General features: G+C 40.3%; 1 protein-coding gene across 3 annotated transcripts in view; it reads left to right on the top strand.

Moving 5' to 3' along the window:
- Positions 1 to 10,990: 10,990 nt before the first annotated feature.
- Positions 10,991 to 24,571, top strand: part of LOC307076099 (LIM domain only protein 7-like) — a 44,986-nt gene continuing 31,405 nt past the window's right edge. For all 3 annotated transcript variants that reach the window (XM_079736971.1, XM_079736973.1, XM_079736972.1), the window contains exons 1-4: positions 10,991 to 11,324; positions 22,128 to 22,198; positions 23,875 to 23,944; positions 24,290 to 24,396. In XM_079736971.1, the coding sequence (XP_079593097.1) occupies positions 11,256 to 11,324; positions 22,128 to 22,198; positions 23,875 to 23,944; positions 24,290 to 24,396 (317 nt within the window). In that variant the 5' untranslated portion in view covers positions 10,991 to 11,255. The remainder of the gene's footprint in view (positions 11,325 to 22,127; positions 22,199 to 23,874; positions 23,945 to 24,289; positions 24,397 to 24,571) is intronic.

The following is a 24,571-nucleotide window of genomic DNA, read 5'->3' on the forward strand; positions in this document are numbered from 1 at the left end:
ACTTTAGTTTTTGTTACTATACCTTAAACACATGTAACCATACCTTAAACAAAAGCACTGCTTTGTAGTTGCAATTCTGCAACACACTTGCTCCTGCACACCACACACTATTTCATACATAAGACACTTAGTTCAAAAATAAAATCTCAGTGTACCATTAGGAAAACACATCTATTCAAAATACAAAACATATTGGGTGATTGAAAATACTTAGATACACACCTGAAAACATTTACTTACAAAACTGAACAACAATCAGCCAGCAACAAAAAGGCCAAAGGGCAATTGTGCACATCCCGGGGCAGTGCGGGGGAAATATATCATTGTGTGCCGCCATAAGCTTTCGAGGGCTACTGCACCATCATGCAAAAATAGGTACCTACAATACCCAACATATCATCACATTTCTTGATGAGCTTCATAATGCAGCTGTACAGGACAGATCAGAGTAGCCCAGGTGTGTTGTTGTCTGGGATAATGTTAGTTTCCATCGGGCTGTTTTGGTCCGGAACTGGTTCACCAGTTGTATACTTGCCATTTCTAAACCCTGCATGCCTCTTCTGCAGGCAATGGAACAGGCCTGCGGAGACATGGAGGTAAGGTCCATCCATGGATGGATTCAGCACACAAGGCGAGGATCCATAAGCCCACCCACGCACAATTGCTGTATTTTTCTGTGTTTACAGTACAGTAGTGTGTTTTTGTTTTATTTTTGCTTAAACCAAATTACCTGCACTATAAAGTACCGTACTGCAATTTGCAGTATTGAGTGAGTATTTTGGTTGTTGTGAAAACGTGCATTATGTGGAACTGAATAAAATCTGTGAAAGACTGCAGTGTTTTATATAAAGTAGACTAGTGTGTTGCTGCTGATCTGAAAGTGTATTCATATGATGCAAGTGTGTATCATTTTGTCATCAGAGTGACATTTTGACAAAGCATTGTTAGGTTTCGATAGCAGTTTCAATTTGACATAGATCTGAATGGTATATTTCCCAGTGTTGTATCTTATTTGCTTGTATGTTGAAGTTTTGCAAAACGTGTTCAAGCAACGGGCAAAACCGATTTGCTTTGTTATCTTTTTGTACTTGTGGAATGATTTCATCATTACATCCCCCGAAATAACATTTTCTTACTGTAGTGTTTTTCATTTAACTTACCAGTGCAATTCCAACAATCTTGCAGTATGAACTATAGGTTTACATTATGACTATAGGAAGCTGGGATTGTGAGTTTAGCCCATTGGATCTCATTGGATAGACAAATATGCATTGTATCCTATTCTGACACGATTGTGTCAATGCAATATTTATATGATAAATTCACAGTATTGTATAACAATGTGGCAATACTGTGCAAAAAACAGTTCCATCAAAATAGTATTTTCATGCAAGTGTTTTACATTTATGACACCAGTGTTTAAATGATGCTGAAAACTGTAAATGACTCAGGTGAACAACGCTGACGCAGTGGTTGTTTACTTTCTCTCTGTTATTCTGTTAGTTTGTTAAGTTTGTAGCTGCATTAGTCATTGTCGTAGAATTTTATGGTAATCAAAAAGAGTGTGTGGGTGTGAAGGTTTGCACCGGTGGAGATTTCAGTTTATTATCAGATTAAAAAAAATCAAAGCATGTTTGCAATGTAGTTTTCTTAATTATGTATCCTAAGACCCAGAACAGTTACAGCACCAGGAGCATAATTTTGTCATTTAAGAGCATTTCAGGAACTTGGATTATTTCTTTGTATGTCAAGTAGGTATAAATGTTCAAGGAGCTATATGTAACAAATGTGCTACCTAATAATAAAATACATGATATGTCATCAAAGATTAAGGAAAAATGCTAAGTGAAAACGCTGGCTTCTCTGAAACAATGCTACAGCCAGTATATTTTCCGGTGCGATTTCCGTTCCGGGATGGAATGTTTCTTGTTTTTATTTTGGCCTGTGTGTTATAATTCAATATTCTCAGAGTACCCCGGGTTGCCAGCTATGAAAAAAATGGGCACACAAACACAGCGTGCTGCAGCCATGGAAGCAAGAAAACAAACTGGATCAATTGAGATTGTGCTAGAATCTACCCAACCTCAAAAGACCCGTCATCTTTTGAAAAGCTCCCCGACCACCCCCATGCTAAAACATGGGGGTATCTTGGCATTGCATTTTAAAGAAGACAGCTTAGAGATCAGAAGGATTTCAACACAGACAAGGGCTGGTTTATAATTTACAAACAATTAATATATTGCCAACGCATGCATCGTCGCTTGTACTTGTCAAAACAGAACAATTGAGGTTGTCTCAAAATATAATGTTCTGCTCAGTGTCAATGTTACATATTGTAACTATTTGGTAGACTTACTAACAAAAGTATTTAGCAGAAGCATGTATGCCGTCAGTAATGTACACCTCAACAATCTGTTAACTCTGTTAATTTGTGTGTATTGATATATTTCTTGAATATGCTTTTGTTTTTATACATTTTCTGCATCTCTTTGTAATTCCTGTTATAATTCTTTACTTCCTGTAGTGACAGTGAATGAAGACATGACAGTACAACTAAATTGGAGTAAAAACTAACATAAACAAATATGGCAAATATACAACATGGTAAGGTTAATGTAAAGGCTTAAATAAATCGAAACATTACAGTTGAGGTAAACATTAGTTGCAGTAGATTTTAAGCAACATCATTTAAACCATAATCATCATATATTATCATCATATTACCTTAATGTCTTGTCTTTCCTGTCTGGGATTAATTATGTATGTCTTCCTAGTGTTTGAACAGAGCATGGTGAAGCAACCTTTGGGTAAAGCATCATAAATCTGAAACAAAATACAAGATCAAGCGGGTCTGCCCCAATGCTTTATTTTTTAAAATCAGGTTTCAAAACATTTCTGTTTGCCACAGCTCAAATAGAAAAAGCATATCTGCACTAAAGTGACTCTCTAACCATCATATTTTTATGTATTATATTTTAATTGTTATCCTTTTAATATTTCAACATTTGATTTCTTCCTTTGTAAAGCACTATGAATGGCCTGGTGTCTGAATAGTTTTGCATAAATAATGTTACCTTGCCTTACCTCTCTTTTACTGTATTGTGTCTTATTTTAAGCAGGTACGTCGGGTTGGAGAAAGGTCTGTGCAGAGAAGTGTGTTTATTCTGAAGTCGTTCTTGGGAAGCAGGTGTTTCTAATAGAAACCTTTAAGTAAGTGGAGGGGAGGTGTTCTCTGGATTCCTTCTGGCTTTACAAGGCTCAGAGTGCTCTTTACTGAATACTCTCATAAACCTGGAGCGTTACACACTCCATCACTGTTCAGAGCAGCGCCTTGTTATCGCTCTCTGGTGAAACATAATAAGTAGCAGAGACACGTTTATTTTAACATCTTATATTAAATATATTCATCGCAATGAATGAAATCAAAACATGTTTTCGGGTACAATTTAATATTTTCCCATAGAATATGAAATAATAATTATATAAATCATACCAATTATCTTAATTTATTTGAATTACAATGTTTACTAACGTTAATATTCTAGTTATGTTTATTATTAAATGGTTTGTTGGTTTGAACACATCTAGTTAGTTATTGTTACTAAAAAGCAGCAATAAAAGCTATACCAGAGACCAAAATCTAAAGTGCAACAATTTGGTTAATTGAGTGGCGATATAATGAAGAACATAAACACTGCAGAGTGTGTGTTGTGGAACGTAGTCGTGACTGATAATTATTCTGCTGTACCGCAGCAGAAGCAACAGAATTAACAGTATGGCTGCCCCTGCCAGCGAAACAGTTTGGCTGGAATGGACCATTGGGTTTGTTCAAGTCATCGTTTTCTGTATGTAGGACCTACATACAGAAAACGATGACCTACATTGTAGGTCTTCACTTTTAACCACATTGGTGCGTTCCTGAGACTTCTCATCGAGCAAGACCAGACACAATAACAAACAGACGTTGATCAAGCGAAGGGAATATACACAATTTGTATTTATCCGTAGGGATCCATAACGTTATAATCTGATTATATTGTGTCAGTGGCAAAACAAAGCACTTTCAGAGGACGTACATTGACAGGCGTAATTGCCCCTAAGGATTACTTTGCAGGCCATTTTTTACTGATAACTGCTGAAGAGTTCTCGATCAATACAGGATCAATGTTGTCCACATTAATCCCTTACACCCAAAATGATAAGAAAATAGGGTCCAGGTTGAAGGATCCCAAAGTTTTCTTTAAAGCGGCAAGTTGTTCTTGTTCATTGTTGGCTAGCTGCACTGCAACAAGAGAGAATCCTCCAGTTAGCTGTGAAGCAAGGGACCCACAATCAGAAGTCTGAGGCTGCTCCGTCTGTGTTTGAATTTTCCTCTTATAAAGTTAGAAGTGTACAGACTGTATGACTCAGTCTCCTAGCAAAGTAGCTGTACGCCATAAGGATAAGGCCTTCACCCATTTACTTGCACAAGTTGCACTACACCTCATATCTTTAATATCTGTAAAAGGCTTGCAATCAATAACACAATCCTGACTCAGGGGGAACCCTGACATAAGCTGGCTACCTCAATTTTGAAATTTCCATCTGTGTATTTCATATGGACTACTTATTCAGTGGTGGAAGAGGAACTGAGATCTTTTCTTCAGTCAAAGTAGCAATTAGTGTAAAAATACATGTCAGCATCAAGTATCGTAAGTAAAAGCACTAATCAGGAATGGCCCATTTCATTTCACTTGATATAAGTAGGGATGCAATAAAGGCATTTGGCAGACACTTTTATCGAAAGCAACTCACATCGGTTAATACACACATTGACAGCAGAGTCAACCACACAGGGCAACAGCCAGCTCGTCAGGAGCAGTTAGGGTTAAGTGTCTGGCTCATGGACACATTGACACTCAGCTAGGCGGAGATGGGGATCGAACCAGCAACCTTTCGGTTACAAGACAACTGCTCTACCTCCTGAGCTAAGCCGTTACATCACTTTAAACTGTAAACTTTTGCAGCTGGTAAAGGTTGAGCAAGTTTGAATTACTTAATATACTATTGGGTAGCTTAACCTGTAATACTGTATCACACAGTATAAGTTTATTTATATTTTGTATTCCTCTAAATCGACAAAGAAATCAGGAAGCTAAGTTAGCAAATACATGTTGTGGAGTGAAAAGTACAATATTTCCCACAGTAGGAGTATAAAGTAGCATGGGAATAGTAGAAGTAGAACAACCCCCAAATTGTACTCAACTTGCCTATTGGTAGTTATACTCTACCAATAGACTAATCTGAGAACTGTAAAAGTATGCTAGACTGACTGATGCTAAACAAAGAAAAAGAAAACATGGCATCTCAAGTGTAAAAGGCTTCCATAGCAACAATCACAAACTTTATTATTTTTAAAACCTTAATCCTAAATCCAATTAACAATATACATGTAGCAGACCGTTGCATTCATACCTTACTTACTACAACATTACACTGTCCTGTTATTCATGCTTACCTGCTGTTGATGGGCTCCAGGCTGTCCACGTCGGGCTGGGTTACGCAGGGAAGATCCCCAAGCAAGTGGTCCGCACCAAGTAGCCTCGGTGGGCGTCTCAGTGCAGTGAACACATGCAGCAGGTGGGGGCCAACCCTCTCTGCACCTCGGGGAACTGATGGCTGCTCCTGCTCCTCTGAACAAACTTGAGCTGGACGTACTCTTTCTCTTCTCCACACTGGCTCGAATGCAAACACCTTTTATCCTTGCAGTCATCTGTCCGTCAAGGAAGTGTTGGTCCCGCGATTGCGGTCCTCCTTGTTTTCCAACTAAGCAACCTCATGACAGTGATTACAGTCAGTGATGCTGTGGCAATATGGCTTATCAAAGTTATTTTTTATCAAACATTTCTCAAAATAAATGTTTCATATCACCTTTAATGTCAAAGAACACGCATGTTTAAGATGCAGGAGGGACAACATACAAATCGATCGATCTCCCCTCCCCAGTGTCTGCTCTAGACGTCTACCTCTCCTATCCCGGGCTTCAGCTTGGGTCCCAGGTTACAGCTCTGGTTCTGGGGGACAGGGCAAGAGGGGAGTGGGGGAATAATTGAAGAGCCTCCCAGGTGTGTTGCAGAGGAAGCACTCAGAGTGTAAAGCCAGAGCCAACATCCTGTTGTGCTAATGTTTCAGAAGCTGCCGGGGACAACACATTGCACTCACACACACACCTACACACCCATTGCACGTGAACACACACACACACCATGCATGCATGCATACACAAGCATACATACACCGCACACATACACACACACACACACACACCCTCTTGGGAGAGGATGGAGGAAGCTGAAGAGTTGTGGTTCTCTGATTTCATTGTTTCCCTACATTGACCAACGGGGGGGGGGGTAAGGGTGAAGTTCACTCACACACAATCACACACACAATGTGTCTGTGCGTGTGTATGCATGTATAAGCATTGAGCAGTGTGTTGGTGCAGATGATTAAGATCAGACTGGGTTTATAGGCAGTTGATTATGTTCATGAGGTGAGATGAGATAATACACGATCAAGATAAGAAGAGAAGATCAGATAAGATAAGAAAATAAAAGAAAGAGGTTGAGACAAGATGAGATGAGCAGAGATACGATTAGAGAAAATATATATAAAATAAGGTGATGAGATAATAAGTTAAGTGTGCCGAGTTTAACTTCGCCCATCACCCCAGCCTCCACCTGCTTTGGTTCTGCTCTGTGCAGAACTTTACCTACACAATGGGTCAGGGTATTTGATGTACCACAAGGGGGATTGTACAGTATAGTTTACCTGTTGTCAAAGGTTGGCATGCTGGTGGTATTCTGTATCTGACATCTGTATTTCATGCATTCAATTTGACAGCACAGAGCCCCATGAAAGAGTGGAACCATACCGCCAAAGGTGAAACACTATTTAATGCAATACATGATTAAATCCACAACATGAGTGATTTCTAAGATATATTGGGGGAGGCTTTACTTTTATTTCAAATTTAGCAGCAAATATTATACTTTTTACTTAATCTTACCTCTGAAAGTTCCTTGAAATTCTTATTAACAAGACTTTTAATTCAAGTACACACTTTATTATACTTCAGTTGGATTCCGTCAACATCAACCATTCAGCAATGAATGAATCCACATAAAAGTCTGATTTCATGATGAAGGATGAAGTCTGTGTTCAGCATAAACTTTGTTTACACTGTGCTTATTAATATCTCAATACTTTTGCTTGGCGAAATGTTTAATGAAGGCGTTTTACAAAACATATGATCTAAGTAGTTCCTGTGTCTCCAGTTTAGGCGTGTATACGCAGAGGTCCACATCTGTAACAGTCCTTAGGTGTGTGTACGCAGAGATCCACAATCTAGAATAGTCTTTAGGCGTGTATTCGCAGAGGTCCACGTCTAGAACACATCTTCCCCAGTATGTTTAACCTGTGACCCCGCTTTTAAGTCTGAAACACTCACAACCTCAACTGCTTGAATCTTTGCACAACTTCTTGCATATTTACACATACAGGATGAGAGAGAAGAGGATGAAGAAGAAGATGATGAAGATGAGGAGGATGAGGATGATAAGAAAGATAAGGTAGAGGAGGAGGTGGGGTGGTGGAGAGGAGGTGGAAGACGGAGAGGCGGAGGTTGAGGGAGGGGAAGAGAAGGTTGATGAGATAAAGGAGCATCTTTAACGAGCGCTACCGGACCTGACGCAGGGCTTAGCCCAGGGGGAACCAGCTCAACATGGAAAATAATTGCATCTTACTTATGGAGATTCAGATTGCCATCACTGTCCAATCAATCAAACACAAAAACACACACACACACACACACATTAATTCACACAGTCACACACACACACTCACGCACACACACACACACACACATTGATTCTCACACACACACACACACATTAATTCACACACACACACACACATTGGGTGGGCACGCACACTACCCCCTCCAAAAACAAACACACATAAACACACACAAATCCCCAATGAAAGCCTGTGACAGTCGCTACACGCAGCCTTTCAGCAGATAAACAGTGACACTTACTGGCCGTGATCAGCATCAGCATTTACATTGCATTAAGTAGGTTAGTTTTGGTTTCTGTGTGCGTGGGTGTATGTGAATGTTTGAGTGATTCGGAGGCATAAAAAGTGTGGCTATAAGGGAAGCTTTAAAATTTAAATGGTTGGAACTTCATTGAACGTGTACGATTATTTCGAATGTGGTGATACATGATACAATATATATAAGTATATGAAAGTTTATGTTTAATGGAATTCATGATCAGATTAAAATTAATGAACGGTTCTCCTACAAACACAGTTTTAAGGAAATTCATTGAAATGGTGTGAGTTGTTAATATTCAGGATTGGGACAGTGTAAGGAGCCCAGTGGCCATCTTGTCACCTCACTGTTAGCATGGTAACCACATAATCTCCATTGTAACTTCCCCTAACACTGTAAAGGATTCCCACTACATTTGCCATCTTTCAGACACATTGAGATTGAAATATCTTTTTCAAGAGTGATGTGGTTAGGTTAATCTGACAATCGGCTTACAGGAATCTCCGGATGATAGAGAGTTTCTGCCATCTTAAGATAGTAAACAGACACTATATCATACATCAGATCCTCATCCATAAATGGAAAAATAACGAAAAAAGAATGAAAAACTTACCACCAAATCTTTGATTGGTATTAATAGCGGGAGGGGATAAATTAAAGTAATTAAATAAGTAGAGTTGCAAATCTTCAGGGGTTCAGGAGTCTAATTGCTGAAGGGTAGAAGCTGTTGTTGAAGCGTGTCGTTCCAGTCTTCAGAGGTCTTTAGCGTCTTCCAGAGGGCAGAAGTTGGAAGAGATCATGGCTCGGATGTGAGGTGTCCTTGATGAACTTGGTTGTTCGGTTCAAGCTGTGTTCAGCATTTAGAGAGTGGACTGATGGAAGGTCACAACCAGTGATGTTGGAGGATTTGGCGACAACTCTCCCTAATTTCCTCTTGGTGCGAATGTCAGAGCTTCAATACCAGACGGTGAATGAAGATGTGATGATGCTTTCAATGATGGCTTTGTAGAAGAGCACCAAAAGGTTTTTGTTGACATGAAACTTTTTCAGTTGTCTTAGGAAATAAAGTCTATGATTTGCCTTTTTGATAAGGTGGGTGGTGTAATGTCCCATTAAAGGTAGATTGTATGAGTATTGTGTTAAAGGTTAACAATGCAAACTTTGAGAATTCAGAAAACAGTCTTCAGCTGTCAATATGCTTTCATCTTCCAACAACATCCCGTCCTGCCAAGGAAGAAGCTGTTTCTCAGGAGGGGACCCGAGGATGCAATAGTAATCATTTCTATAATCTTCTATAATCCCCACACACATTCAAGATCTATCTCCTTTAAACCACACAGCTTTCAGGAATGATCTTCTACAAACCACACACATCTTTCAGGAATGGGACATTTTCCTTGTTCGCAACAGCATCATCATGTCAATGTTGGATGATCTGCATACTACTGCAGGGCTATACTCTGTGTACTACTCTGAGTACTACCAGGTGGAACTACTATAATACTGTGGATCCTCAGCTCATCAGGTGAATTATGTCACTGTGTGTTCCCGGCCACCCCATGGGGCTCTGTTGCAGGGTTATGAAGACATCACTCTGTCTCTCACCTGCGGTTTCAAGCTCAACGGCACAGAAGCCCAGGCCAAAAAAACGAAAAAAACCTTGAGTGAATTACTATGACTTTGTCTTCTGGAAATACTAGCAGATGGCGCAATTATAATGAGCGCCCGATAATTAGATCATAGCATTGAGTCAACCGACTGGGTTTATTATTAATTGCGGGAAAGTTCTTAGAGTTCTTGTTATTCGGCAGGTCATTACTTTATGACTTTGTATACAGCGGTGTATCAGCCTGCATGCAGGCCTTCATAACAGCTGCTACACTCTCTTACCCTCTCTCTTTCTTTCTCCCTATTTATCTCTCTTATCTATCTCTCTCTCCTCTCTCCCTCTCTCCTTCTCTCACTCTCTCTCTCTCTCTCTCTCTCCATTTCTCTCTCTCTCCATTTCTGTCTCTCTCTCTCTCTCTCCCCCCCTCTTTCTCCCTCCTTGTCCCCACACACACACACACACACACGCGTGCGCGCACACACGCACAAACACACATAAAATTGTGATTGTTTGCAATTAAGATTGGAACGAACATATTATGTAATGAGACTTCAAAAACATAAAGTGACTATGATTCATTGTTTTGTACAAGCAAAGACCAAAGAAAAAAAGGAAAACACACACACACACACGCACACACACACACACACACACACACACACACACACACACACACCAACATGGGATTCATGAGACCTCATTCTAATTTATAAAGTAGAATGTACACTGCCCTTTCTCACACACATTACAGCAGCTAACAGCAGACACAGGATACAGAGACCAGTTTCACGAATGGATACTTTTTTTTTTAAAGAAAACACATTATATCGCAGTAAGTGTAAAAGTTGTGCGTGTGTGTCTGTGTGTGTGTGTGCGTGCGTGCGTGCGTGTGTGTGTGTGTGTGTGTGTGTGTGTGTGAAAAACAGTCTTTAATGATGTATAATTTGTTATCATCATGTTATAGTTTGAATATCATCGCTTGAATATTGACTGTGAAAATGTGATCATCAATGCAATGGGGCTTTAGGCTGGAGGCTCTACAGTCTTTCTACAATCTCTCCACGTAGCATTTTCCCCCCTCTCCCACTGTAGACTGTGTAAAGGGAGCGGAGAAAATATAATTCATCAATTTAACCACAAAGGGTCATCTCCATTGTTTCTACGGTCTCATATTTGACAGATAAAGTAGGCGGATACAATAACTTGTGAACAACCAATCAACACTGGTTTCCAATAAAAAAAAAAGGGGTTCAACCCACCCGTTGACAAACACACACCTCAATTAAAACCGGGCACACTGCTGTGCGACAAGAAAGTTTGGTCTTCCTCGAAGTTTTCTTTAACAAGTAGTGTACTCTCTTAGAGTTTAATTGTCGCTTGTTTATGTAGCCCTTTTTTACTGTGAATAACCTATTTGAAGTGGGCATCGTTTGAAGACACGTGTTTTTCTTGACCCGAGTACAGAAGACGTCGATCGATTCGTACAGCCTCGGTCTGCGCGTTAAACGAGTTAAACCCTATTTATTTAGTTATAATCCTAGTTCCCCGGTTGAGATGGAGTGGCGAGAGCAGACCAGTGTCAGCTGCATGGACGCCTTCGAAGAGACTAAGCGGTGGATTGAGGTTTGGAACCATTTCCTTTTTTCTTGTGTTCTTCATTTCATAGACTATCAACTGGCTTGGCTCCACTTCACGCACTACGCGATGCAGCCATGACACCTGTTCGTGCAGGGCCTATCTGTCATCGGTGTTAGGGAAATCTGCGCAAATAACCTGAGCTGTTATCATTCCCTCGGCCTTAACTGCCTAGTGGCCCAAAGTGTGGACATTCAACCTTATCCTATAAGAAACACACTTGGCTCTTCTTTTGGACAAGTCATAAAACACAAATGCTCTGCTAATCAGAGTTGAGCATCCCCTACATCTTTGCATATGAAGGATATGTAACTGTTACCATGAAGTTCAACTAAGGGAATAACACGCAAGTATGACACAACAAGACACTCACACAAACAATTATTTTTCTATTTTAATTATTTGCATTGTGTCTTTCTGCGTCTTAGTCAGGTTATCTTGTACAGTGTGTGAATAACAGTCTGTCGGTAGTTTTTGAGTAAAGCACTTCAAACGCTGAGTTTACATAATAGTTAATGTGTGCTGTGAACCTGAAACATAATTGTAAAACACAAGCATGTCGAAGCAGACCGTCCTAGTCTCAATGGGGCCATTGATGATGGTGCCTGAAAAGATGGTTACGAGGGCTGTGTTTGTGTATTTATTGGCTGAAGACCAACGTGTGTGTGTGTGTGTGTGTGTGTGTGTGTGTGTGTGTGTGTGTGTGTGTGTGTGTGTGTGTGTGTGTGTGTTCTGTACATTTCCTATTACTGATATAATGCATTCAGGAGTAATGCACCATTCTTGATTTTTCATGGCCGCTTTAGATTCAAATTTTTAAAGTTAAATATAGGCTAAAGAAGTCCAGTTTAGGGTTTGACGAGTCCCTTTATAACAGGGGCACCAACGTTTTTGAAGCCAGTGCGGCCACACATATATATAATAGTCTGCAAGATGATCAATATAATTTTGTAATGTATATTAATTTGGCCTAAAAGCTTTTCATATATTTTTTTGTTGTCATTCTTGGAGCAAACCTCAGATGAATAGACAATCGACGTATGTGGGTGTGGGTCGACTGAGTAGAATTTAGTGGCATCTTGCAGAATAGGCTTAACAGAATATATAGGTTTTTCCTTCTCTAACATGTAGGCCGCCGCCATACTGCACAGCCATGGTTCTGTAGTAGCCCAGAACGGACAAATGACTCTAGAAAGAACGCGTTTATTAAAAATGGAATTTGGGCCAACCGTTCTTGGTACAGTCATTGTGTAGGAGCGATGTAATGAGGGATGTTTCTATTCGTGGCGTTATACTATGTATCCAAGAAGCTTGAAGGACATGGACATAAAAATCAACATCTGGCCAGGAGCTCTACTCATCTTCACACACTTATCGTGGAGCTATACCATAAGTGTGCTAGAATCCTAACCCTCTATGGACGGATTGAAAGATAACTCAGTGTAACTGCACTACACTGCTCTGATGAACCCAAACATAGCCTGGGAACTAGGCTTAAATAGACTGGGCCTACATAGAAGGCTGTGTTAATAATATATATAGCTTCTAAATACGGGGACATTCTTATCCAAATTTGATGGCGTATGTGTGTGCATGTTGACAACGCAATGGCTTGTGCTTCGTTACTCTTTATTAAAATATATTCATATATCATGTTTCCTCTTAGAACCACACTCTTCCTCCGAAGCTAGCCTCAGTGATCTCTGACCGGTGTCACGCTCCCATAGTGTTCGCCAGCTCTATCCCCTAAACCTCTATTCCAACTGTCTTCTTTTCTTAAAGTGTGCCCAGGTGGAACCTTTGCGGGACTTGGACATTAGTTAGCCTATATACCGACAGAATAGTCAGATATTCTGTAAAATACTTAAACTAACTACGTAGCTTACACAATGCACTCCCCAATCCCCACTCATTAGCATACTGCTGCTGTTTGTGTTGTATACATAGATATTAATATTTATGCTTGTGTATTGTGTGTATGCTCTGTTCATGATTTTAATAAAAACACAAATGGGGTTGCAGAACACAGGACACAAGACACAACTCTAGTTCTGTCCTTTAATTTTTGTTTATCTAAATTTGACCTTTTTTTTTCTAAATGTAAAAAATCGGCCCATCCCTACTGTCAGTGGTGAACTGTGACTCCTAAACCTTGGCCCTTTTGACCCGCTTACCTGTAACGAAAAAGCAGACCACCAGCAGGGGCGCACATGGGATTTTTGAACTGGGGGGGACCAAGCTGTCAGCAAATGATTTCAACTCAATAAGTTATTTTTGTGTAATTTGGGCTTTAACTAGCGCTCAAGTAGTTACTTTTGTAATAGCCCATGGGCCAATGGTTTGCACTAAAAAGCCAGAATCTCAAAATGAATCCCCTCGAACCATTGGCCAGGAATCCGGGCTAATGGTTCGAGGGGATTAATTTTGAGATTTTCTGTCTCTCTCAGGAGTTAGAGACAGAGACAGCCTGCAGCTGCTGTGGCCTCCCCTGGTTTCACGACAACCAAAGCCTGCCTTTCACATACACATAGCTAGCTACAGAGGAGTATTTAATGTATTAATAAGCTACCGCTAGCTAGCAATGACGAGGTATTAATATGCTAGTGCTAGGTAGTTAGCTAAAGAGAATGACAAGTTATTAATATATGGGCCAGAGCCAGGCACACTCAAAATTTCTTTAGGAATTTTCTAGTTAAAATAAGATTATGCATAAAAATGAAAAAACATTAAAGCTATTCACCTACGGCCTAAAAAAACTTTTATTTTACATTTAGCCTACTTCAGGTGAGAGCAAATGCCGTTTATTAATGTCACTAGCTACTCAACATTACAAAACGATTAGCTGCCATATTTGGGAAAGGTAACAGGCGTAGGATAGCCTACTTACATTGTTTGTTTTTTGAAAAAACGCTCTTGATTGTTTTTTGCTTCTTCATTTTGTTTCTTCATTGAAGCACCCGCTCTGTCATAGTAGACAATGATCACCGCAACGGGTACAGGCGCAGCTACCAGTTCCTCTTTAGGACCCTGGAGAGTGAGAGTCGTGCCTTATGGTGTCTTCAATTTACACTGAAAGTTGGAACTTTGAGCTCGGAACAACGTAACCCCAAAGTTGAGTGCTCCCAGCGTATCCCATCCTCAGAAACGTACAACAAAACATGTAACTACTGTTTACGTGAGTAGCAAATAGCATGAATTCTATGTCTCGCTGGTGAGATTAATCCGACTTTCCGAGTTGGTGATCCGACTTCACGGGGGGTACTGATTGAAATTCCGACATTCGTGCACAACAGGAACGCACCATTAGTCGTAGCACACAAACGCCGGGCTCTCAATGCGCACTGCATGTTAATTAGTCTAACTAACGGAACATTAATCCTCCGTTTTACCATGAGACAAACCCCCCCCCCCCCCCAGCCCTAGCAATGCAATGAGCAAACAGCAGGGAGAGAGGGAAGGTTGTCACCAAAACATAACGTCTATCTCTTCGGTAAAATGCAAATCCTCTTGACAAATAATCGCATCATCACACAGGCTGTTTGTGTGCATTTCAGTAGAATATAGAGAGAGGCAGACTGACAACGGACCGGGATGCAAAAGCATGACGGCAGACAAGTCAAACACCAACAGTGATGCCTTGTTCACACTACATGCGTCTGTCGACGGATCACTGAGGGCGTGTCGGATTATAGGGGACTGGTCTTTGTAGACGCATACTGCAGCCAATCAAATCGCTTCCTGCTATAAAGCCGATGTGTGGATATAAATACAAAAGATGACGCAAACAACAGGTGACTAAAAACAATCCTATCATTCCACATTTTTTTAAAAGAATATCACGGCCAGATTTTTCCTGCTTCTTCCTGCTTGTTATTGCAAAATGGATCCAGTAGACGCGTGGAGTGTATTTGCACAACTGCGATCTGATTGGCCGAAGGATCAGGCGCTGCCAGAAAAGATGATTCATTTACTCTGCATGGGGCGCTCGCGAAATGCATTGTGGGTCCGTCCGTCCATTTGGCTCCGTGGCCTGCGTCAAAAGTTGAGAAATGTTCAACTTCTCAGGCAGCGCCAGATCCGTCGGCCACACGTCTACTGGATCCATTTTGCACTAACAAGCAGGAGGAAGCAGGAAAAATCAGTCTGTTCTATTTTCTTAAAGAAATTTGGAATGATAGGATTGTTTTTAGTCACCTGTTTGTGTCATCTTTTGTATTTATATCCACACATCGGCTTTGTAGCGGCAGTATGCGTCTACAAAGACTAGTCCCCTATACGTCAGACACGCCCTCGGTCATCCTTCGACGGACGCATGTAGTGTGAACGCCCTCGGATCACCGAGGGCGTGTCTGACGTATGGGGGAGTAGTCTTTGTACAGTAGATGCAGCCTGCAGCCAATCAAATCGCTCCCCGTTTAAAGCCGGCTTTTTCCTGCTTCTTACTGCTTCTTCATGCTTGTTGTTGTTATTGCGAAATGGATCCCGTAGTTGCAAGGAGAGTGCCCTTGTACGTATACAGGGACTGGTTAAACAGAATTCGGCGATTGCCCACAGCAGGATTAATGTAGACAGCCTAGCAGACAGAAAATTGACACCGGGGTATAAATCAGAAGTCCGGTTTGAGCAAAACACCGTACGTAGGTGGAGCTCCAGGATGTTTCATTTTCAAATGCTGATTCATTTCAATCAGGGCCGCCGCTGGCCATTTCGGAGCCCTATGCGAGCGGGGGGGGGAGGGGAGCCTCTTTTTATATATTAGGTAAAAACATATAATTGCCGAAATTGAGTGATTGGGTTATGCGATTAAGAAAAAACAACGGTGGGCCTCTTCATAACTAATTAATATATATTTTTTAATTCAATAATGTAATGATTATTTTTATTTTTTTATTTTTTTTAGAAACCATAATTTTTGGTGCCCCTCCAGGTACTTGGTGCCCTACGCACTCTGCGTACTCTGCGTATAGGGAGCGGCGGGCCTGATTGCAATCATCTGCAAATCACCGCATCACTCGATGGGTTTGGTGTGAAAAATTCCCAGACTTTTAAATGCGGTGGTCGTGATATATGTATTTTTTGTTCAGTGCTCGTACTGCTGCTCGCGCATGCTGCCACTGCCTAATACCGCTTGCCGCCGCGGTTTGATTGATTCCTCCTTTCTAAACTATGCAGCCTGCAGCCATTGGCGACTAGCTTTTCTGAAGCGGTCTTTCTAACCCTAACTGCCACCACTGGACTGGAGTGTGGGACAAATTAATCTAGGTGTTTGGGGTGACGCGTCTATGCAAATTATTTGTGTCTACCAATTGTTGTAGTTGATTATTTCATTGCAGACCTACTCTAGATAATAACAACTCTAGATAATAAATCTGAAACAATAACCTCCTAGTGGTGACGTTACTCACAGCGGCTGCCATCGTGAAGTAAACCAAGTCACACCCATAAGCTAGGTAGTTTGTTTTATTGGCTTCATGTCCCTCACGGCGGGCGGATCTTGTCATAAAGTTTGCGATAATGCCAACCCATTTAGAGGGAAGCTATTATTGGTTAATTTTTACTGTCATTTGAAATATGTCATTGAATTACTATTACTCAACCTCTGGGAAATTATAGCGGGACCACCAATCAAAGAGCTGCATAGTACTTCCCTTCAGAACTGCAGAGTCAGCGGCATCCTGACAAAGGGGCTTTTTTCATTCAACACTTCACATTCCAACACAAATTGAATAGGCTGTTTTGAAGGGATTATTTCCTCAGCAACATTTTTGTTTAGATGTTGATTGTCAAATAATAAAATATTAAAAAATTAAAAAGGGCTTCTCTTCCATCTAACGAATCGTTTGTGCAGTTAGCATGACGTGAAAAATATCGTTCACATTAGCATTAAGCTTCTAACGGAAGTACATCGGAATGTAACAACCAGCTAGCCTCTAGCATATAAAGGGGGGTACCCACACGCAAACGGCCGATATATAATAATAATCATATTTCCAATCAATAAATAATTTTTGGCGACAGTGAAACAAGAAATACTGTGACCGTTTCAGCTTAGATCAAAATATGTGATCCGCTGTAGCCTGTAGCGTGTGTGACATCATCACGCTCTAGCCTCAACAGAAGACCAAATTAAAATATACAAAGTGGGAATGAAATTAAAGTGTTGATTCTGAAAAAGTATAAATTAATCATAAATCTGTTTATATATTTGAATATCAAAGTGTATTGATTTGTTAAATGTTTGAACAAAGGTTAACCATTTAAAAATGTACCCATGTTTCGAAGTCTGAAGTAGTTGAGGTGTCAGAATGGGCGGCCGATTGGGAGCATTCCAGGCTAAAAATTTGTAGAGAATAAGGAAGGGGAGGGAAAATAAAGCCCAGGAAGAACAATAGTTGAGTGTTGCATGCAGCACTAACCTTATTAGAATATCTAGAATATCTTGGGCTCTCTCTGAGGGACCTGACGGTTCCCCTGTCTACTGGGAACCTGGCCGTGCTGCAGACTCTTGTATTTTAATTATTTGCTCTGACAAGCGTGTCTGGCCATGGACTGGTGATGGCCACTGATTTTCCTGAATCAATTCGGTTTGATTCACAAGTTCCCCATTTGATTAGGGATATTTAAGTTACTATACCAATTTTGCTTTGATATGAAGTAATTAATGCCATCCATTTTACATGGAACCAGGAACGGACTGGCCATCGGGCGTACCAGGGTTTTTCCTGGTGGGCCGGTGTGCTATTTGTGCCGACAGTCCCGACTCTTTTTTATTTATTTATATATTGGTCTGACCGGCCACTATGTTCTGCTCCATGTATCTAATGTTGACAACGTGACATGACATGGCTAAGCTAACAACATAAACAAGAGGAGCTAGGAAAGGAAATCGACTGCGTGTTTAAGTTCAGAATGGCCAAACGTGTGGCTACACACAGCACTACAAAAGTCGTCAAGATCGAAAAAGAAAAAAATATTTGTTGCACAGCTGAACGCTGTATCACATCATGAGCTGGCTGTTCTCAATTCACAACACGCATTCAATCAAAACTAGCCTACATCAGGCATTCTGACCAAAACTCATGCACTACCCCCACAATTATTCCAGAATTCAAGCAAAGCAAGAATGACCAAAAGTCACTTTGTGTAAACAAGAGACTGACTCCACCGACTATCAATTGCAAGTTAAAACAGCCGACCACTTGAGTGCAAAAAACACATAAGACCTCGCCACAGCACCAGCAAATCTTAAGCAATAACTATCGCGTCTTACCTTTTATTTATGTGGCAGTGGTCTGCAGATGCATTACGTGGTGTAGCCTACAACAGCGTTTCTCAACTGGTGGGTCGAGACCCAAAAGCGGGTCGCAGACTCATTTTGAATGGGTCGCGGAGTGTAGGAGAAAAAATAAAATAGCTAAAAATAGTTCCAGTGATTAGGCCATCTGATAAGAGATGAGATTTTAGGTTATTTTTAGTGAGCCGGATAATTTGGATCAGCTCACCAACAAGAGCCGGCTCTTTCGGCTCCCAAACAGCTCTTCAAATGACCACTTATACCTTTTATAATTCAGCCAAATGTAGCCCGTTTTGACATATGATTCCTATGTGTCGGCCTATATATCACTTCAATTACTAAGTTCAGCACTACCTATCTCTGCGAAAGTGGCTTCTCAACTTTGGTCAAGCTCAAGTCCAAGCAGAGGAACAGGTTGGACGCTGGACATGACCTGAGAGTAACTCTGTCAAACATCACCCCAGACTTTGAAACTCTTATCAGGAAAAAAGCACATCCCCAACTATCTCATAAGCTTCACTGAATGCTTGTTGAGTAAAAACAATCCGTTTACAAAGCCTACTTGAAGATTATATTTGTGTGATCAGTTATGATGTTCATCTTTTTCATATTCACCTAAATCAGCAGCACGCAGTATTGATTGACCAGTTTCTCATTGCTAGAGAGCTCTGTATGCAGGGATGAAAAAGGTTTTGTTTTTAAGTAAAAAAACATGACGACATTGTGTATGTGTGATAGTGTTTTAGAGAAATAAATTTGCTTGGTTTTAATAAAAATGGGTCGCGACATAATGACCATGAAAAATGTGGGTCCCAAGGCCAGATCAGTTGAGAACCACTGGCCTACAACATCCATTTAGTTCAACAGGTTATCATTCTCCTACTGTCCATGGTAATAGCAACCTGCTCTGGTGCTTTTTACCTATGTATTCAGGCTAAACTGACTTGATTGTCTGATGCCTCATCATCCCAGCCAAAAAGTATTATTATTATTATTATTATTATTATTATTATTATTATTATTATTATTATTATTATTATTATTATTATTTAAAACATAAATGTGGAAACGAAAATTAGTGATGTTTGATAGTGTCTTCCTTAGCACTCCGCAAGTAGTCCGGTAATTTATAAACCCCAGCATGTCCGGTTGCTAAGTGAGGTCAACGTCTTTGGCGGACTATTTCTCTGCTGATTCTGTTCTGTACATTATCCCTTACATAACAGCACTCTCTCTCTCTCCCAACAGTCTTGGCTGCGCACTCTCATCCAAATACGTATTGTTTGCGGCGGAGGAGGGGGTAGATATAAAGACCGGACGAGAAACTGACGTCGCTGTGCTGTCCTTCTTCTTAATTGAAGGAGCAGGCAGAGAAAAGCTCTCTCCTGCTAGGCTTTCATTAAAATCAAATACATAAAAATGTCGCAGCCAGTCCAGATGTAGAGTTAATAAATTACACTTTTTGGACGTATTTAATGTGTCCAATCTCACTGATTCCCTTTAACTCATTGCGTGGCTAAAGGTGGTTTTAAAGAATTGCACAGCTGGTATACACATTCAAGAGACCGAAAAGGTGTGCGTGATCAAATGAGGTTGGCCGGTCTGGTCCAAAATTCCCGGGCAGATTTTTTTATTTTTTATTATTATACTTTTTGTCCCAGTCTGCCCCTGCATGGAACCCTCATACCTTGGGCCCTATTATATCAATGTTAACATTTAGAATCTACCCTCCAAGACCATAATTTTGATTAAACCGGAATTAATTCAAATTTCTTTTGCCAGTCTCTGCCAACTCGTTTGGAAGTGCCACTCTGCTCTGAACATAGGTGGCGTCGTTTTAGTGACATCAAAGTGCCTTTTTAGAACACTCTTCAAGGTCACAATGAACAGACACCGGGGCGAGATTTGTGTGGATGTGTGAATCACTGTCTGAGCAAAGGTTGATTTTGGTGCCAAAGAGAGTTATACTTTTTGGCCACTTAAAGTATAACCCAAGGTTGTGTAAACTCTTATCTTAGCAGTGGTTGAGTTTTATGTTTGCGTCCTGCTATACAATTGAAACGTAGAATTGTGTCAAAGGGCATACAAAATCCACCACACTTTTAATCTGAGACAGTTAATTGAATAAACATTATTGACAGTAATTTTTAGAAACAAAATTAATTGACCATCAAGGTTTGTGACGGGTATGGTAAGTTATGAGGTTATTAAAGCACAGATTCAACTTTTGTCTATTTATTTTTATTTGATTTAAAAAAAATAATAACAACAAGCAAATAAACAAAACAAGAGACAAGAGTTGTTCATCCTCTCAAAAACATGCCGAAAGTGCATCACACATTCACCTTTTGAAAAACCTTATTCACCTCTCCGCAATTTTGTATGAATTAATCAATGTTTTCCGATAAACTTTACACTTTGTGATTCATATTTCAAGTTTCTAATTGTTGATCTCCCTATTTGTCTTTACTGCTTACAATCAGGTAGCAATACAAGATAATAGAATGTAAATGTGACTTTCGCCAGATATTGCGACTTTTTCTAGTTGTTGCAATTAACAGATTTTTTGAATTCAGTCATTATTCTGTGGTGAATGCTGTATATAAACAACTTGATAACTAATTTCCCGATGTAATGTTTTGTTATTAGAATGTAATGTAACGGGTATTAAAAATGATTATTTGTTTTTATATATATTTTTTATATTTTCACCTTTCACTATTGGTTCAAAAGGTCAAATTATGTTTTTGATTTATAATATATGCAATACATTTTGCGCCCTAGCCCAAATAATTGCAAATAGACCGTTCTGGTTTATTAGTGGATGAGGTGGTTAGGAAGATGAATAGCAGGAGAGGATGGGAGTGTCATGGTGTGCTTGTTAAGTATGAGTGGATGGCTCTATAAACATGCAGCATGCATTCCTGAGGGGCCTAATTACTGAGAAGAATGGCAGCCCTGGCCTCAGTTATGAAGCTTTTAACAGCTCTTCTTAAAGTCCTCATTAAGCCGCAGCCCTGCATGTGCTCTCAAATGCATCTTTCAATCAAGGCTTTTGTTTTCTTGTTTGTTGTTTATCTTGATGAGTTTTGATGGTGTGTTCATGTATTCTGGGATTTATAGCTTGAGGTGAATCATATCTGACCCCAATATGTGGATTTGTATGGATACTTTTTTTTTTTTCACCGATCAAAAAAGGGGAGAGCACTAGGTCAATGTTTATTGTTTTCAGAGAAAGTAAGATGAATACCTGAATAAGACAGGAAATTTGTGTGTATGTATTTTCTGGGGAGTAAATGTTGCTGTATAAGGCTAATTTATTTATCTGCAATGTTTGGTCCGATAATGTTTTTAAATTGTGGAAATATATTGCAGGATATTTCCTGTTATGTATTTTAACATGCTGGAATGTATTGGATCACCCAGGCAAACCTAAAGTGGTTTTCTGACACTGAAATGATTCATTGGTTGATGTTCATTTATTAATTTGTTTACAGAAAGTGACCAGTAAGTCGTTTGGAAGTAGTAACTTCCGTGCTGCTCTGGAAAATGGAGTCCTACTCTGCGAGTAAGTACTACACTATACAGTACTACATCACACACCACTACACACTAGGGCAGTGCAGCCCAATCCAAGAAGATCACGGTTGACTGAAATTCAAAACTAGTCTTCAACAAATTGGTTGATAGGGGAAAAAAAGATCTGCATGTTATCTCTAGATAAGCGGTTGTTAAATTGGGGTACTAGTACCCCCCGGGGTAACTGGTTTTCAAACTTCTTCTACTAGTGTACCCCCTCTAAAATATTATTTCAGCTGAGTACCCCCTTCACCAGCACAAAACATTTTTGGGAGAAACAACACTCCCCTTCTACTTATCCATGAGGGGAAACTCACTCACTGAAAGATCTACACACCTTGCTCTTGATCGTTGATAAACGCTGCAATGACAACAGATAAGTAATGTCATGGAAGAAGTCGAATCGTTTTCCCATTAAGGCTGGTTCAGACTAGAACAGCTGGAGCTCACGAGCAGTGTTTACTTAAGAAAGCTGGGCAGACACTTTCGACACAATTTCAAACCGCTTTGATTTTCTTGCAACCGAGTGAAAAATCGGCTCAAAATGGGCAAAAAATCACTGTCTGCCCTGCTTAACTAGACTTCACTGCACTACAAATAACATGTATTACTTAATTTACTTGTGACAAATACACTTTAGTGCTAGGAACTTGGGATCCATTGTTATTGACCCTCTGTTGCTGCGTGTATCGATTAGTAAAGATTCTAGAGCATCGCAACGTTTTTTAATGTTGCAAGTCTTCCGAGGAGTAAAAGCCAGATTTCGTGGTTCAGTGATCGCATAGTTTGACATTTTAAATCGTGGAGGAATATCTGAGAATCATGTAGTCTGAATCAGCAATAAGTCATTCATGTTAGTCCAGTTGAGATCCAACATTTATCAATATTTTTTAAATCAAAATCCTGGAAGATATTGGGTACGATAATCATCACTGTTTATAACTTTGAATGTAACGCCTATGACACAAGCAAAATAATTAAATTGTAACAAATGACCACCAATCATAACAATCTATGTTCACATGCAAAGGATAAACAAAATTCCTGTCATACATTTCTCTTCATCGCCTTATGTAGAATAAGCTTGCATAGCTCCTGAGTATTAGTTATTCTGTCTCGTATTAATGTTATGTATGTACATGCGTGTTCACTTTCTGATTATGCTGCAGAATTAAGATCTAAAACATGTTGGAGAGCTGTCCGTGATGCTGGGGGTACTCTGTAGAATGTGAGGATGTGTGTCAGAGGGAGTACATGCTAGATTAACAAAATCAGCCACAGTGCACTTGGTGCAGCCTAAATATCAGTCTGTAAGGAGGAAGTCTGTGGGTTTCAGAGCAGGTTACTGCAGAGACACAATGTGAAGCGGGTCGCACACCACACATGCCAAGGAGCGCCGCGTAGAGCAGTGTCGCAAAGTATAATACACGTCGGAAGATTTTACTTTAGGCTCTGGTTTTATTATAATGGGTAGCAATGGATAATGCTGCGATACATGCCAAGATGCCAATTTTGATTTGTTCACACTCTAGCCTATCAAGTGCTTAACCAGACAAAAGTTTACACAGTTGGGTGAAATATATTTAGCAAATATTTTATTCCTAATCAATGTTATCTCTAACACATTATTGTCACTAAAACAAGTTATTTCTCTAATGTTTTCAGTTTGATGAACAAGTTGAAACCTGGCATTATCAAGAGGCTGAACAGGCTTTCAACCCCAATCGCCGGATTGGTGAGATTTTGTGTGTGGAGGGGGCAGCGGAAATGCACACTTTCATATCCTGTTCGAGCTGTCAAGCGATGGGCTGTCAGACTTAAAGTAGTACCATCTGTCTCTCTGTGTGTGTGTGTGTGTGTGTGTGTGTGTGTGTGTGTGTGTGTGTGTGTGTGTGTGTGTGTGTGTGTGTGTGTGTGTGTGTGTGTGTGTGTGTGTGTGTGTGTGTGTGTGTGTGCGTGCACGCCTTGTTGAAGAGGGTAAACTAATGTTCAGTCAGCTTTAGTAAAAAAAAAATCTCATTGTACAAGGCGGAAAGTGGCGTGAATTAAAAGCAACCTTTCACCTTCCTCCGCTCTCCAGGACAATGTGAATGTGTTCCTGAAGGCATGCTCTAAGATGGGTCTGAACGAGTCTCAGCTCTTCCACCCTGGAGACCTCCAGGACCTTTCCACCAGGGTCAACCTCAGGTGATCCCCCCCCCCCCCCTTGTTCTAGTTTTGTACAGCCCTTAAAGTCGTAATGTGTAAGATTGAGCCCCTCCAAGATGGTACGTGGGAGACAAACAAAATAACAATGATCTTTCCACTTCAAATGGCGAACTACTGTAGCTCGGCTGGCTGGTCGGCGTGAGTGGGAGGGTAT

The sequence above is a fragment of the Pollachius pollachius genome (assembly GCF_949987615.1).
Source record: "Pollachius pollachius genome assembly, chromosome: 5".
Taxonomy (NCBI): domain Eukaryota; kingdom Metazoa; phylum Chordata; class Actinopteri; order Gadiformes; family Gadidae; genus Pollachius; species Pollachius pollachius.